Source organism: Pimephales promelas, chromosome 3 (assembly GCF_988280905.1).
Source record: "Pimephales promelas chromosome 3, fPimPro1.hap1.1, whole genome shotgun sequence".
Classification (NCBI taxonomy): Eukaryota; Metazoa; Chordata; class Actinopteri; order Cypriniformes; family Leuciscidae; genus Pimephales; species Pimephales promelas.
This window is the reverse complement of record NC_142771.1, coordinates 1,207,565-1,224,758: the sequence shown is the minus strand read 5'-3', so window position 1 is coordinate 1,224,758 and position 17,194 is coordinate 1,207,565. Positions and strand designations below refer to the sequence as shown.

General features: G+C 39.0%; 1 protein-coding gene across 1 annotated transcript; it reads right to left on the bottom strand.

Moving 5' to 3' along the window:
* Positions 1 to 4,734: 4,734 nt before the first annotated feature.
* Positions 4,735 to 10,586, bottom strand: LOC148981823 (uncharacterized). Its single transcript, XM_089127401.1, has 3 exons — positions 10,339 to 10,586; positions 5,755 to 5,821; positions 4,735 to 5,663 (listed from the first exon to the last, which is right to left on the bottom strand). The coding sequence occupies exons 1-3, from the start codon at positions 10,584 to 10,586 to the stop codon at positions 4,797 to 4,799; spliced, it is 1,182 nt and encodes a 393-aa protein (XP_088983527.1). The 3' UTR covers positions 4,735 to 4,796.
* Positions 10,587 to 17,194: the final 6,608 nt, after the last annotated feature.

Here is a 17,194-nt window from a genome sequence, read left to right as displayed (position 1 = left end):
TTAAATAATGTTAACCAATGGAAAAATATTGTAAAGTGTTACCAAAAAGTGAAATTAATATTTTCCTTCTGAAGTAAACTTTATTTAGTTTGTTTGGAATAATAGAAAAATGATAGAAATGCAGCGTATATTCATTGGACTGATCAAAGCCTCGTTAGTGTTATTATAGTTCATATTTTATAGTTTTATTATACTTTATTTATTTATTGCTCTTTAGGAATAATTTATGTATGTATTCGATTTTGGTTTTATTATTTCCAGTTAGTAATAATCCCATAACCATAAACACATTACACCGGAATTAAGTGGAAATTAGCAGAAACTAAACGAAAATTAGAAATGTTGCCTCGGCAATAACTGAAATAAGTTTAAGTTGAAGCCCTAAATGTTACTCATAAACGGCCCTGTCCTCTTTGTGTTATTCCCTTCAGCTTTACTGAGAAAACTGGGAAATAATAATGCAACAAAGTTGGTTAAAATAGCGTCACAGTCAGTTCAAGCTCAAGTTCAGTGATGCTTCATTTTTGTTGTAAAATATTAATTTAGTCGAAATATCTACAGTCTGCACCTTATAGTCGTGATTAAATATATTAATTCTGTATATATTAATTCTATCTTCATACGTTCTTCTTAACACGATTATAAGGCCGTACGAAATGCTGTTATACCTACATACATATTTCAGTTTCTAATTATTCGTTAATTTACACTTTGAAAAGTATAGAATTTGAAATGTATTTCTTTTCTTTTTTTTCAACAGTAGGCCTACATTGCAAATATAGGCTACTATAAAAAAATCTTTAAATATATTAAAAGTATGTGTTGCGTTTTTGGAATGTTGTCTTGGCAACACAAGAATAAATATCGTTTAATGTGAATGATTATTTTATTCATATGCTTTTGAATTGCAGGAGCCTATTAAGAAAAAGATATAGTTCAACCGCGGTTTCCGAACTCTCAATTTCCACATAAAAAAATGTATCACTATAACATCGTGTTAAACATGTTTATATAGGCTAATATAAAGATACTAAATAATTCCAATTAAAAAAAAAAAGTTAATTTAGTTACAAGTTTGTTTTAGTTCATAGTTAAATACATGCTCTTTTTTATCAAATCTATGGTTAATTGATACAAGATGTAAAAATGATACAATGTTTGACATGTTTATTTTTTACATGTTTATATATATATATTTATATAAATAGTTCCAAAATATATAACAAAATATTGAAATAGAAGAAAACACAAACACAACTATAACAAACACCCTAACAATTGTCTGATGATTGCATGATATTAAAATTATATCAAGACATGTGAGACTAAAGTACTAAAAAAAAAAAAAAAAAAAACTAATGAAGATAGTGCCATAAGGTGCCAATACTTGAATACTAGGCCATTAACTACTTATTATTAGTTTTAGTAAGTTGACATATGCTGGATGTTAGTTTTCCAAGCGAGCAGTAATTGTTAATTAGGCCTAAATTTACCAGGATTGTCCGCTTCCTGGGTGACACCAGAGCTGGAGGTCCTGCTGATGAAAAAATAAAATAGATTGACTGATTTGAAATTATCTGTGCTTTTAGCATCAAGGTTGATGGAGCTGCCTTGAAACAAAGAAAATAATTATACAAAAAAAAAATTTAAATGCCGAAGGTTATCATTTTACAGCCCCGTTATACTCCCCAACAGCTGGAGCTTTGCTCACTGACGGTATACACTTTAATAGTGCTCCTGGAAAGGGGATATTTCTTTTATTTAATTTATTTTATGTCACTGTTGTGTGACTCTAGGGGGCCCTCTGCTGGCCCTATGGAAGAATGCGTTGTTCGTTGTCCAGATCATGCTGATATTGATGAAGCGTGATAAGCTTGAGTAGTAGTGCAGAACCACTCTGATTATACTTATTAGGAGCAGGCCCGTCAAGATAGCTTACAAAAATGCTCTCAAAAATGTGGAGGAAGCACGCCACAACCCCACCAACACACCCCATCGATTAGAAGTCCTTCTGGTCTTATACAGGGGTCAGCATCTGTCTCTGGATCTCCATAAAACCATATTTTAACAGTAATGGAAATTCATTATTCACATGTGGAACAAAATAAGTTTTTGTTTTCTCATCTCTCCTCAACACCACCAGTGTGCGCATCCACTGCGTCAGTGCACACACACACACCAGCTATAGGTGGAGAGGAGAGATAGACATAGATTGGGGTTATTAGGAGGATTATTGGCCAGGACACCTTGGATACCACCCCTATTCTTCACCAGAAGTGCCATGGGATGTTTAATGACCTCAGACAGTCAGGGCCTCAGTTTAACGGGGCGTTAGGACCCACACAGTCCACAGGAGAGCGCCCCCTGCTGGCCTCACTAACACCTCTACCAGCAGAAACCTGCTTTCCCAGGAGTCTCCCATCTATTCATAATCACATTGTAGATTAATTCCAAAATATAGATTTAAATGCTAAAACGGCGTGCCATAGTGACTCGTCAATTGAAGATAGGCTATCTATGACGTCATTACAGATATTTTAATGCAAATGCGATGATTATGATTGCTAGATAATTTTTTTCTGAATTGCCAAAACACATTTATTGAAACCATCGCTCACTTATTCAAAATGTTAAATATAAAACCAAATTGTCAAACCACATTCAGGGAATCTGTGACCCTTCTGGCAATCAAACAATGCTCTCAGATCATACACGCATCAGCCAATAATATTAAAAACACCACAGATCATTCATTAGAAAATTGGACAACACAGAAGCAGTTAGAGCAAAACATTTACTTTAATAAAGTAAATTAATTTAGCAATTATGTAAAAATTATAGTAGGTTACAGTAAAAACTTTAAATAAAAGCATGTAAGGAGAGTTGTGCAGATTTATTCTGCTTCATGTCGAGTCACACTGAGGACTTTTATTATGTACTGCCGGTTTGTGTGAGCAGTTTTGAGTTGTTGTGTGTAAACGATGACAACAGTGTTGTAGTTGTGTTGAACTTTTATTTATTCTACTATTATGGTACAACAATTTTACATTTGGGAGCAGTTTAGCGAGAACACACACTGCATACCTTTTCATAATAATGGTTTACTAATACATATTGTATACACTGAAAAAAATTATATGCTTATCTAATCAATAAAATTGTGGCAACATATTACAAGCAATATTATTAATTAAATTGCACAAATTAGAATTAATTAGAATGTTAATTTGATTAACTATTACTCAATTCTAATTTGTACAGTTTAATAAATAATATTGCTTGTAATCTGTTGCCACATTTTTATTGATTAGATAAAGCATATTCATTTTTACAGTGTAGGCTTTTTTAAATAAACAGGGTACTATGTATTTAAACAATTTTTTTAAAAATGTTTTTATAGTTTTTATTAAAGTGCATAAGTTTAAGTTTGGGCGTACATGTTTCAATGGAAAAATGTAAATGTAAAACTATTGCAATACTGGGAAATGTACTTTTGTTCCGTACAAATGGTGTTTGTTACGCTCTTGTTTAGTTACAGGGTAGGACAATAAAAATACACACTGTGATGAGATGATGAACTATAATGAACTGTCATATGCGCGGGTAGAAAAAAAAATGGCGGAGAGATTAGAAATGTTGATTCTGTCCTGTATGATCTCTCTGATGATAGGAAGGCTGCTGCGTGAGGAAAGTTGGAATACATCTTTTTAAAAGGTATATTATTTTCCTGCTCCCTGACAAGATATATATATATATATATATATATATATATATATATATATATATATATATATCACCTAATCCATATGAATGGTTTCCTCCTAGTCCTCTAAAGAGACACGATTGCTCTATGATTTTAACAGTTTAAAGTTAGACTTCTAAGTCTAATCACATTCAAGTAACAATCAGGATGCAATTGTTTGAATTTAAACGAAAATGTATCTGTTGTGTGCGCTATAGGTACTTGTCAGGAGATGGCGCTGTAGTCCACATGTTGTAAAAGGTGTAGAGTAAGAATGGATGTTTGCACATACTGCCTGGCAGTGTTGGATTGCTTGTGGGTTTTGAATAAACCTTGAAGAAGAATCTTTCTTGTCTTCTTGATTACCTGGACAATTTCAAATAATATGATGAAATCCTTGTGGGGATTATAGCATGCAGTGGACAACAGCCTTTTAAGTCTATAAACAAGTAAAAGTGCACAACATTAATTTTAGGTATGATAGATGCAATGCTTAATAATAGTTGACAAATATTTTTAAATATTAAAATGATAAATACATAGATTTTTTAAATATATTGCATTAAGTGGCCTATAAGTGTTTATAAAGTTATATATTTTAAGTCCACTAAAAAATTAATAATTTTTCTGTTCTTACACAAAGTACTTCAAAAATGTATTGTAAGAGCAACATGTGTTTTCTTTAAATGCACTAAAAATTCACTAAAAGTAGCATATTTCTTAAAAATATAATGAATCATGTATTTATTACCAATGCTTCTACTAGTTAGAAATATATTAAAAGTATACTTGTGTTGAGCATTTTTCTTAAAAGTGTAACAAAGCATATTTTTTAACCAATCTACTTAAAGTTTACTTTTTATGTTAAAAGTAAAAACATCTACGATGACTACGATAGTTATTCACGCACAGCAATACCACACCACGACAATCAGACTTTTAGGGAAAAAACTAATTCTACTGGACGCTACCGGTGGGGAATTTTGTACAATTAGAAAACTTTATTGGCAAGTATATTTTAAATACACAATTAATCTGTCTCAGTGACAGGAGCTTATCGTACAGAACACAGTACAGGCATATACATATCCTCAATCTGCTTCTTCATTTCGAAGAGCAAACTCGAATGTAGCGCCTCATCTCCTACTTCCTGATCTCTCCTGATTATTTTCTCGACACAAGTGTAAAGAAGTATTTTCTCTCTTTCTCTAACCTCTTCTGGGACCTTATTATCCTGATGTTTCCATGATCCTCCTGTTAACATGGGATTGTTGGCTTTAAAATCTTGCCATGATTTAAAGGTCACCATCATGAGGATGTTCAGGTAACACATGTTATGATTCCTGATAACTTCTGAGTATAAAACAGCACACAGTGCTACGGCGTCTCCGAATTCCTGTATAGAAGACCACACTTTGTCATGATTCCCTGTAATGTAGTTCCAGAGAGTCTCAGAACAGTTTTTTTTAAAAAATGTTGATGTTTGCAATCTCGGATAAGAAAGTTTCCCTTTGTCTTCTTCTTTGATTGGATGGCAGCAGTACAGATCGTCTGCTCGCATCTTTACCCTAAATTTACCGACTGAGAAGTGGATATGCTGCCTATCTGGACTTTTACACCAGGTATTAATGAGAAAACAAATTAGTTTAGCATAGTGACTAAAATCTGCTATTTTGATGTCTGTTTTGATGTCAATTGGTATAGGCCCGAAATTAGAATCAGAATCAGAACCAGAACCAGAACCAGAACCAGAACCCACGTCCGAGTTAATGATCATTTTTAAGAGCTTGTACAATTTTTTATAGATGTTTCCATCCGGACGAAATACATTGATTCCGTTGATCAAAAGCATCTCTTTCAACTTCTTGGCAATCAAGTAGAGATAGGCTTTCAGCTTGTTTTCATTCCCGTTGAAATTGGACTACATAAACATAAAAAACAAGAGTTACACAGAATATATTGACATTATCTATTTAATAAAAAATAAAAATTGTATGACAGATATAACCTACGGTGTTCCCTCTCTCCACCAAACACGAGCCGGCTTCAGGCTCCTGAGCAGAGTTTTCATTGTTGTCACTAAAATGCAAAAATCAAAAAACAAAATGAAATACACTGTTAAAAAATTGATTGATTAACTTCGTTAAAATCTTAAAACCTTAATATCAATAGTTTAATTAAATGTAGCCTAATAACTCTTCTCATGCTGCGTGAGGAGCACCGGGAGTTTCCGCGAAATTGTCCATACAAATTCATAAAACTCAAAATATCATTCTCAAATTTACACAAGAACACTCTCAGTGCCTGTTATTAGGAAAGTTTCAGATGAGAATAATTAAGACTTTTTCATATGTTTTTGAAAGAAAAACGCTGAATTTATTTTTGCAAAAATACTGTTAAAACACCAATTTTATGAAGTATTTCTATAGCCTACTGTTCAGCATTTTGAAATGTTTTAAAATTTAGTCCTGCGATCAAAGCTAAAAAAATAAACGATTTTCAGCATCATTATATTCATCAGCATCATTTATTTATTTTTGCATATTCATGTTTTTGTGGAAACCAACTGAGGCCTACTTTTATTGCCGCTGTCGGTGTATGAATGACCTCGATGTGAAACGGAATATACACAGAAATCCATACGTCACGTGTAATACGGACAAACTCTATTGACCGTGTGTTGTGCTCAGTGCTAAGATAAAGAGACTGAGAGAAGAAAGAGATGAGAGAGGAAGGGCAGGTAGGCTATTGCATAGCTATGCCCAGAATTAATTCATACGAATTGGAAACTCGTAAAATATGTAAGATTTAGCAAAAAATTAAAAAAAAAATAGTTTATTTGGTATATAGCCTATGTATCTTTCTTTTTCTTCTTCTTATTCTTTTACTTGTTTGTATAGCTATTTTATTGATGTTTTCCGTTCTTCTTTTAATTGTTTGAAATAAAGATCTGTCCTTGATTCATCAATTCGTTCATTCATTCATTCGTTCTTAAGAAAATAGTTTTGTATGACCTACCTGTTCATGTGATGTTCTGTGCCCGTTAAGTCTCCTTTAAAATGACGGAAAGGTAATTGAGTTTAGTTATCTCTCCACACCTCGTCCACGCCGCCGTTCAAAACCACTTCTCTACTACTTGTTCCTCTGCATCTCCTTCGGTGAATCCGGTGAAATAAACGCATATCCACCGTCTGATCGTGTTAATATGTGCACAGGGTTTTTTTTTTTTTTTTGTGGTGTGCTGCCGTTATGACTAATAAAGCAGTAAACAATCGGATGAACGCTGCTTCTGCGAGCAGACTCTATTTCCTGCCAACCCAACCCGGTGTCATCCCAAGACGTCATATAACGGATATTCCTGCCGATACAGCAGGATCTCTCAAGTTCGTATGGCACGAATGTCATTTCTCGTGGCATTTATACGCCAAAAACAGGTTTTGCGTGTATACACAGCAAAAAAATGTCAGGAGATTTGTCACAATGGGTGTTAAAATTATAACTTTCCGGGTGAACATACAGGTCCATCTTATTATAGCACCGTTTTGTCATCTTGAAAGCAGGCCAGCAGCGGAGAAAACGAGACGCCCTCTCTGCGCAGACTGCTGCAGACTCGCTTGGGGATGCAGTCAGAATACAATGCAAGCAACTTTAGTCAGGCGGGTAAAAGACGTGGAGTTTTCTCTTGGTGTGAGCGGAGCGGAGCGGGAAATAGGGCGTTCATGTTTTCCTTCTATTTGAAAGTTATGCTGATAAACATGTTGCATTCTATACGGCCTGATTATGTCATTTTTTAAGTTACATAGCCTGCCTCCTGTTTTCCTCTTGACTAATTAAGAGGCGATATTTGACCGTCCGTCATATCATCAAAATATCCGTTAAATTAAAACTCTGCCTGTCACTTTGACCGGCACCATTTTTTTCTAGCGGAAACTCTGTTCTATACGGAACCCTTTTTAAGGGCTCAATAATTTGTAACCAGGAAAAAGGTTCTAGGAACCTTTTGGGTTCATTCATTATCATTTGTTTTGTCCTTTCCGGATTAAATATTTCATATTATTGACAAACATCAAGACCCTAAAATGTATATATACTTTAAAATGTATATAATGTATTTATATCATTTTATGTAGTTAATCAATATCACACAAAGAGTGCCATTTTTTTAGTTTTCTCCTCCAAAAATCAGCATGACTTAAATGTGATATTAAGGTACTCCAACAGTTTAATAAACTGTGGTGACCCACAAATAACACTGAGAGACATTCACCAAAAGAAAAAAGCTGAAGTTAGTTTTGAGTTTCCGGTTTGACGTTGTTGTGTCTATCTAACTGCTGTACAGTTCTGAATTATTGGAGTGGAGGGTAAAGCTAACTCGACGCACCCCCGTCACTTGTCTACTCATTATTGCACTCCACAAAACAATAATTTAATTACAACTAAATGTTGCAGAATAATGTAATATATGAATGAATAATAGTATAATAATAAAAATAATATCAATAATAATGAATGATTTTCTTTTCTTTTTTCAGGGGAGGAAGGGTCAAAAATGGCACCAAAAAAGAGAGAGAGGAGTAGGGTTTTTTTTAATCCTTTCTTTCCTTGGCATTGTATGAAAAGCCTTTGATACAATTAGAATGCCAAACACATAAAACGAAAACAGGAAATGATGGTAATATTACTAAATATAATTCACTTCAGATTTAGACTTCTATCTTTCATTAATTAAATACAGTCGTTTTCATTAGTTTAATACATGGACAAATAATGAGCTGCACCTCTACAGCATTTATTTAGTTAATATTAATTTCAGCATTTACTAAAACATTATTAAAATCAAAAGTTGTATTTGTTAACATTAGTTAATGCACTGACTGTGAAATAACATGAACAAATAATTAACAGTTGTATTATTATTAACTACGATTAACAAATAGGCTACAGTAACAAATGTGTTGCGTTAGTTCCTCGCTGTTCAGATCAAACAAGTTTGGTTCCGCATTTTGAGCGAGAAGTGCAGGCCTAAAACTATAGTGTTGCACTGCTGACCTGCAGGATTTTTCACTTGTGTTGGATTAGATATATTAGATATTATAAACTATAAACAAACAATGTCAGTCTGTAACATTCACAAAGAAATGCTGGATTAAGTCAGGAGGGTAACACTTTATTTTGATGGTCCCCCTATAGATTGTCTATTGATAGTCTGCTGACTAAGTTACTTTACAAGTATATTTCTACTTACTCTAATCAGCAATGTATCATGTAGACTTTCAGTTAACATTCAGTTGTCTATAAAGAAGTTAGCATGTAGCCATTAACCAATGTACCCGTAGACTTTAACATTTAGGCGAATGAGTACAGGAAGCATGTGTTTGTTTTTTATGTGAGAAGAGAAATGATAGTATAGGGTGGATAGTGAGTGAGAGATGGAATTGAAGTGATAGATGGAGGACAATAAAAAAATCTCTTTATATTAAAGGTAAATTTAAAAAAAAATGTTTGTGAGATTGTGATTCTGCGTTTTGGTGGATGTGCCTCGCGGTTAGTTTGAAATAAAAGTTTGTTTGCAGTGGAAATTGTGTCTCACATATTTCATTTTATTCACACACGAAATGTGAAGAGAAAAATAGCGAACATGTTTGACTCTGTAAAATTATTCTCTCAAGTCTTGGCTATTAAACAATAAATAAAGTAAGACATATTTTCACATAGTTTAGTAGCCTATTATTTTTTTTCCCGCATAATTTATTATTGTAAACAACTTAATTATTTCCTGTTGGCTATTTTGTGTCACCATCGTCCATAAAATATATATGGAAATGGAGGAAATGGGATTCAAATCGAAAACATTTTCCCCCATTTTGTGTCCCCCACTTCTCAACCAAAAGTTACACCCTTGCACCGGCGCTCCCCCAATTGATGTCGTTTTATAATTTAGAAAGGTAGCCTATCGGGGCCGGATCTAGGCATGGGCAAGGAGGGGCAATGCCCCCCCAAACGTGATAGATCCCAAATTTAAAAAATATTTCAAGAATAATGGTCAGAGTGAGCGCCCTCATTCAAAGTAGCTAAACGGAGCGTAGCTGTCTTCTTGGCAAAAACACGCTCATCACGCCTCAGCTACAGTGGCGTAGATGGTAAAGCGTGTAGTTCGTGAAAGAGCTTTCGATCCGCTCGGAAACGAGTTCGAATCTGCCTTTTAACAAACATATGAGATGTAAAATGTATAAACTAATATGAAGGTCTCTAGCGTAATATTTTGCCACCAGCCCCCAAGAGGAGGGAAAGGAGCCTCTTGCAAGTAGCACAGTCCTGGGAGATGAGGGTGGACCTGGGAAGGAAACTAGTCTTCCCCCAGGTTGTGCAGACATCACTGAGGCCGGACATGGTCTTATGGTCCGAGGAGGGTAGGAAGAAAATCTTGATCGAACGGTCCCTTGGGAAGACGGGTGCGAGGAGGCCTATGAGCGGAAAGCCACTAAGTATCAGGACCTCGTTGAGCAGTGCAGGGCCAAAGGGTGGCAGACCTGGCTATTCCCGGTGGAGGTCGGGTGCAGGGGCTTCCCTGCTCAGTCAGTGTGGAAGACACTCACAGCTCTGGGTATAGCAGGAAGGGAGAGAAAGGCAGCTGTCCGTAGGTTGGGTGAGGCAGCAGAAAGAGCGTCTTGCTGTCTCTGGAATAGAAGGGAGGAGTTGAGCTGGGGGCCAGGAGGAGGTGGGCAGTGACTGGCCACCACTGCCGACCCGCCAACTGGAGGGTGTTGTGGTTCAGGGTCGAAACACCCGGTGAAGGTTGGATGCTACCTGATGAAATCTTCTCCTGGCCGCAAGCTACAGTCATGCACTACAGTCAGTGACTGAGTAGATAGCATCTGTAAAGATGTATCCAATAGTGCCAATGAACTAAAATCGAAACCATGATATGTTTTTTTGCATTCATAAAACAGCACAAGACTTTAAGAATAGGCATCCTGTCTTTGCTGGGTGATTTATAGAAACGTGTGCACTTTTCTATATGGATTTTACGTCATAGGAATATTTGTATAAATCATTATTACATTATTATAATAATTGTTTGGCAATGGCATCCTAAAATACCATTAAAAAGGTAATGTGTAGACTTAGACTCATAATTAATTGAACACGGAGTGGCAGTTTTTCCGTGAGACTGGAAAACCCGTAGTTTTTAGGAGCTCAACTGTATCTGTATGGGCTATGTGCACAACCGTAGTTTCGAACTTCCGCTTTTGTCAGAAGTCGGCGTATCAGTTTCCGGTCTACGACTGGTCATCCGCATCCACTAATAAACAAAGAAGATGAGTGCTGCTGTTGTAGCTACGAAAAAAAAGAGTTCTTAAACACATCTAAGTTTCTTAGAACTGTAGTGGATCTAACGTCCGTTTCACACCCGTTTGCAGTGTGTGTTGCGGTGCAGGAGCGTGCTGTTAGTGCGTTCACATATTATGATGCGTTTGCACAGTGAATTGATCCGCGGCTGTACAACAAACACATACTTAATATTCTGACAAAAGCGGAAGTTCGAAACTACGGTTGTGCACATAGCCTATTGCATGCACAATCGCTCTAGATTAGAGGATATTTTAACTAATTTGCGGTAAAACTAGTCGATCACGAGTGGCTCAACTGGTGGATTTATAAATAAACTTATCTTTCAGGTATTTTGCCGACTGGCTTGACACTTTAGCGTGAGAAATCGGTCTTCCCCACTGCGTCTGCTCTGTTCAGTGAGCGGCTGAGAGGAGCAGTGAATTCCGTTGACTGCACGCCAGCAGTGTTTTTGAGGTTTAATGAAGGACTGTATATTACTGGAGTAGGTGGATTTGTATCCGCACTGGTGTGTCGGTAAGAACACATACGACTCAGAGTTTGCAGCAAAGTTTGTAGTTTACTCTTGATTCAAGTTGAATAGGAACAGTGAGTGGTAACAGTAAGTGGTCTGAAAATAATACAGAATAACAATAATATTAGAGATACAGCTAAATCAATAACATTCATCAAGGCAATAGAACTGGTAACATTATTGAAGTTATTGCAGTTCCTAGATAATCCACAAGGTGGCGCTCAAGGGACGCACATGGAATTAGTTGTTATGTAGGACGCCATTACAGTGTCATTTCGGGCAGTAACGTATATGAAACAGCATATAACACAATATTTACGCAAATATAGGCAAATAACCATATAAATCACCATCCAGATATCTTACACTATGAAAGTACTCATGCATTACTTAAACTTAAAGGATGAATTTTGGCGCTTAGGCGCTAACGCGAGCTGCCGCGATGGTGCACAAACAAGCTCGTGATAACTCAGTAAAGTACACAAATCTTCTTTAAACGCATATATAACATCACAAGATAAAAGGAAATAAACAACTTACATTTTTGTCATTAACTCACTCACATAAAACCACTTCTGAAGGAACGATTGAGCTATTAGTCTTCTGCGTCAGAGCATTCATATTTCGTTCGTCTCTTACTGACTAGGCACTGACTAACGTCATTCAATAAACGACTCTCTGATTGGCTGAAACCTTCTTAACATTGCCGCCCCCAAATATGCCAAGCATATTTGAATTCTATAAATTAATCACTATGAGGGGCTAAGACAAGTTCCTTTTGATCTGTAAATGCAGGAAGGGGGATCAAGCGAGAAACGGGCCGGATGTAGGTCTTATCCTTAACTTGAATCTCAGCAGATCTGGTACGGCCATCCGAACTTGGGAAGGTCTTCGCAACTTTGCCTACCAGCCACAATGCTCGTGGTAGTTGTGGATCGATGAGCATTACCACTGTTCCGATAGAAATGTCACCGGCATCTGTGTGCCACTTGTTGCGGGTCTGTAGCGTAGGCAGGTAATGCTGGGTGAAACTTGACCAGAACTGATCGGCCAGAACTTGACTCTGCTTCCACCTTCTTCGACCCATGAGCTCTGTAGCAGGATACACTACGAGTGGCAGTGAGCTATCTGGCCGCCCCATCAGCAAATAATTTGGTGTAACAGGGTCAAGGTCAGCTACATTGCTGGAAGTGTAACCCAAGGGCTTGCTATTAAGCATTCCCTCCACCTCAATGAGGACTGTTTGGAGAACTTCCTCAGTTACGACTTGGGAGCTGACTGTGATGCGAAGAGCAGTCTTGACTGACCTAATTTCTCTTTCCCACACACCACCAAAGTGTGGGGCTCCAGGTGGGTTAAAGTGGAAAGAAATCTTTTGTTTAGCTAAATGCAGCTGGATCTGTGGAGCAAGCGATGCAAAGGCTTCTTGCAACTCTTTCTGTCCTCCGTGAAAGTTAGTGCCGTTGTCTGAATATAACTCACGAGGTGTTCCACGGCGAGCTATAAACCTCCTCAAAGCCATCAGAAAGGAATCAGTATCAATAGCTGTAAGGAGGTCTAGATGAACACTTCGTGTCGTGAGGCACTTAAAGATGATTCCCCACCTTTTCTCACATCGTCTGCCAATCTTAATTTGGAATGGCCCGAAACAGTCCATGCCTGTACTGTAGAATGGGGGTTTGAGCAGTCTGAGTCGAGCTGGAGGTAGATCTGCCATTCGGGGAATAACTGGTTTGTTCTTCCATGTTTGGCAGTCTTTGCACAAATGTTGTTGTTTTCGTATAGCTTCTCGTCCTCTCAGTATCCAAAAGCTTCTCCTTATCTCTCCGAAGACTCTTTCAGGTCCTGGATGGCAGAGTTTACGATCATAGTCTCGGATCAGTAACTTGGTAACCCAGTGATGTGGGTCAAGAACTACAGGGTGTATAACTGACAGCTCTAGTCCTTCAGCTCGGCGTAAACGACCACCAACTCTTATAAGCTGACAAGAGTCGTCGAATTCTGGGGCAAGAGCAAGTAGTCGACTAGTCGAAGGTACTGATTTACCAGCTCTTAGGAGTTTGTATTCATCTGGAAAACTATCCATTTGAGATTTCTGCAGGATATGCCATTCTGCAGTTTGGTAGTCCGCTGCTGAAGGTGGTCCTGTATCAATTAGGCCTTGAACTGTGGCCTCCACTAACTCGCTCCAGGTGTTGTGTGTGATAGGATCGGGAATGTCAGGAACATCTACTTCCGTCATGAGTCCACAGAAGATTCCTTTGCGCTGCTCTGTTTTGATTTCTGGTGGTTGAATAGAAGGACAGACAGGCCATACTGACTCAGACTCAAGCAGGAATGATGGTCCTTGGCTCCATCTGTTGGGCCCTGACAGTTGAAGAAGAGTTTTACCTCGGGTCAGGTCATCAGCTGGATTACTGCTGGAATCCACATATCGCCAGGAACATTCAGTTGTCAGCTCTTGAATTTCGGCTATCCTGGTTCCAACAAACACCTTGAATCGGTATGATTCAGATTTGAGCCAGGCTAGAACAGTGGTGGAATCGGTCCATAGCGTCACTGTATTTATCTCGAGGGTGAGCTCAGTTTTCAACAGTTTGGCTAATTGGGCACCATTCAGGGCAGCACAAAGCTCTAGTCGAGGAATTGTCAGACGTCGTTTTGGGGCAACCTTGGACCTTGCTAGTACAAAGGCTAATTGAATATGACCACTGTCATCATTAGTACGTAGGTAGGCGACAGATCCATAAGCTTGCTCGGAAGCGTCGCAAAAGATGTGAATCTGTCTGGTGTTGTGGGAATGATTAATGTCTGAAGATGTGACACAGCGGGGTAGTGAAATACTTGCTACCATAGGAAGTTCCGCCTCCCATTCTCTCCAGGATCTCAAAAGGTCGTCAGGTAGGTTTGGGTCATCCCAGTCTCGTTGCTTGTCCCATAATCTCTGAACTAAAATCTTGGCTCGGGTGGTGAAGGGGAGTATGAAGCCTAAGGGGTCATACTGGGTTGCAAGTACCTTGTAAACATGTCGAAGAGTACATGGTCCAGGCTTAACAGGACTGGTTTTATACCCAAGAAGGTCTGATTTGCAGTGCCACCTCAAACCTAGTGCAGATTCTTGAGCATCGGAACGATCTTGAGATAGCCACAATTCAGTACTACTGGATCTCGCTTCTGTTGGAAGGTGGTCCACCACACTGGGATCATTACTTGCCCACTGGCGAAGTTCGAACCCACCACTGGCAAAGAGGGTGCAGAGTCTGTCTACAAGCGGCCTTGCCTCTTGAGCTGATGGTAGGCTCTTCAAGCAATTGTCCACGTAGAAATTCCTTTCTACCGTAGTTCTGATATTGTCATCAGGAGTGCAATGATCTGCAACATGTCGCTGGACAGCATAAATGGCACAACACGGACTGCAAGTAGTGCCAAAAGGTAGCACTTGCCATTCGTAAATATCTGGTGGTTTAGATCTGTCCATGTCTCGCCATAAGAAACAGAGGAGATGCCTATCTTCAGGGAGGAGACGAACTTGGTGGAACATCCCTTTTATATCCCCGCTTATTGCCACTGGATGCTCACGAAAGCGCAGGAATACACCAAGCAATGATGGACCCAAGGCTGGTCCTGGCAGCAGATAGTTATTCAGGTTGTGGCCTTCAAAGTCAAATGAACAGTTAAAAACCACACGGTTCTTACCGTTGTGCTGCACGAGGTGGTGAGGGATGAACCATGACTCACTTTGTGAATTAACTGCTTCAGGTGGGAGTTTGACAACATAGCCTGAGGTCTCTAATTTTTGTATCTCTTGTTGGTAGGCGGCTGCTTTACTGGGGTCTTTCTCCAGACGTTTCTCTATGTTCCTAAGGTTCGGAAGAACTGCCTCCATAGGAGCATGAAGTATGGGCATATCCTTCTTACGCAGGAGAGGAGTGGCATAGCGACTTACACCATCGATCATTACTCTGACAGTCTGTGACTGAAGCAAGTCAAGGGCTGCTTGGTCCTGCTTAGACCGAGTGACAGATTTCTCATTTCTGTTGGGAATCACGTCTGCTTGCCAGAGTCTATCAACATTCTGGAACAACTCTGTCATTGAGGGATTAGTGGCAATGTGCAGACACTGCTGGGATTCAACATTATCTCCAAATACTCTTGCTGGGCCTTGTAAAGACCAACCCAGTCTTGTCCTGACAGCTGCCGGACCTCCAGGTGGACCGAGACGGACTGGTTCAATCGGAGTGATAAGGTGAGGATGATCTGCTCCAATCAGTAACAGGGGACAGGCTTTGTGAATAGGCTGTAATGGTAAGCCTTTCAAATGCCGGTATCTTCGTTGTAGGTCTGCAACAGGGTAGGAATGTTCAGCTAAGCTAAGTGGTTCTGCTGTGAAGGCTCCCGTTATTTTATAACTCCTGCCAGGTTGGGATGGAGTTGAAATTTGAAAGGACACTGAAGTACCGCAAAGCTTAGTAATGTCTTGCCTTATAGTTCTTAAGGCTAAGTCCTCTGCCTGGCCAGTAAGTCCCAGTCTCCGGGCTGCTGCTGGTAACAGCATAGTCCGTTCAGAACCATCATCAAGCACAGCGTAAGTATCTAGGCTTTGTCCCTTATGCTTCAGAATGACTCTGACCACTTTCAGAAGGACGCTGCTGAGTCCTTGAGGGCGGTCAAGGTACAGCATTTTGCTAGTCGAGCTGACTAAACATGTCCCTTCTTTCATTGGCTTAAAGTTGACCTCGTGAAGGATCTGGAGGTGCTTTCCCTTGCACAGATGGCAGAGTTTCTTTAGGGTACACTGTGCAGCTCTATGGTTGCGTCCACACTTCCAGCATCTGTTATTAGTCTTAATCCAGTCGATCACTTGGTCTTTGGTTAAGGACTGGAATGTGGCACATTGACTAAGGTAATGTTCTTTACTGTCACAGTATGGACAGAAGGCAAAGGTTTTATCTTGACTCTTGGTTGACACTGGTGGTACTGAGGAAGATAATTCATTTGAGCCATGAAGGATGGTAGTCTGTCTGACCTTGGCTTTAGTTTCCTTCTGTTGATCCACTCGGGAACGGGCTCTATCTTTCTGAGGCTTATATCCACCAAAGCTCTCTGGATCCTGGCACCAGGATTCGAAATTAAGCCATTTAGCTAGATCAAGAAGCGTGTACACTGAGCCAGGTTCATAACTCATGTGCCGGCGGAAAGACGCTCTTTGTTCTGGAGGGAGCTTGGACAAAAGTCGAGCCACATGGGATCCACAATGCAATTCAATGTCTCCTTCTGTTCCTAATGTCTTAAGGAATCCTACTAAGGCTTGTATCTGAAGAGCGAAGCGTTCAAAGCCTACAGTGTCGCCAGACTGAATATCTGATGCATCCATAATGGCAGCAATTTTGCTCAGGGCAAGCTGATGAGGTCGACCGAACCGTTCAGTGAGGGCTGCCATGGTATCGGAGTAGGGAGTGGATGAATTTAAAAAGGAATCAGCGATGAGGCGAGCATCTGTTAACTTTAGGTGATCTACCAGAATTTGGTACTTGAATAGCTCTGTAGCTTCATCAGGTAGTAGGTTATTCAAGGCAAGTTTGAGACGG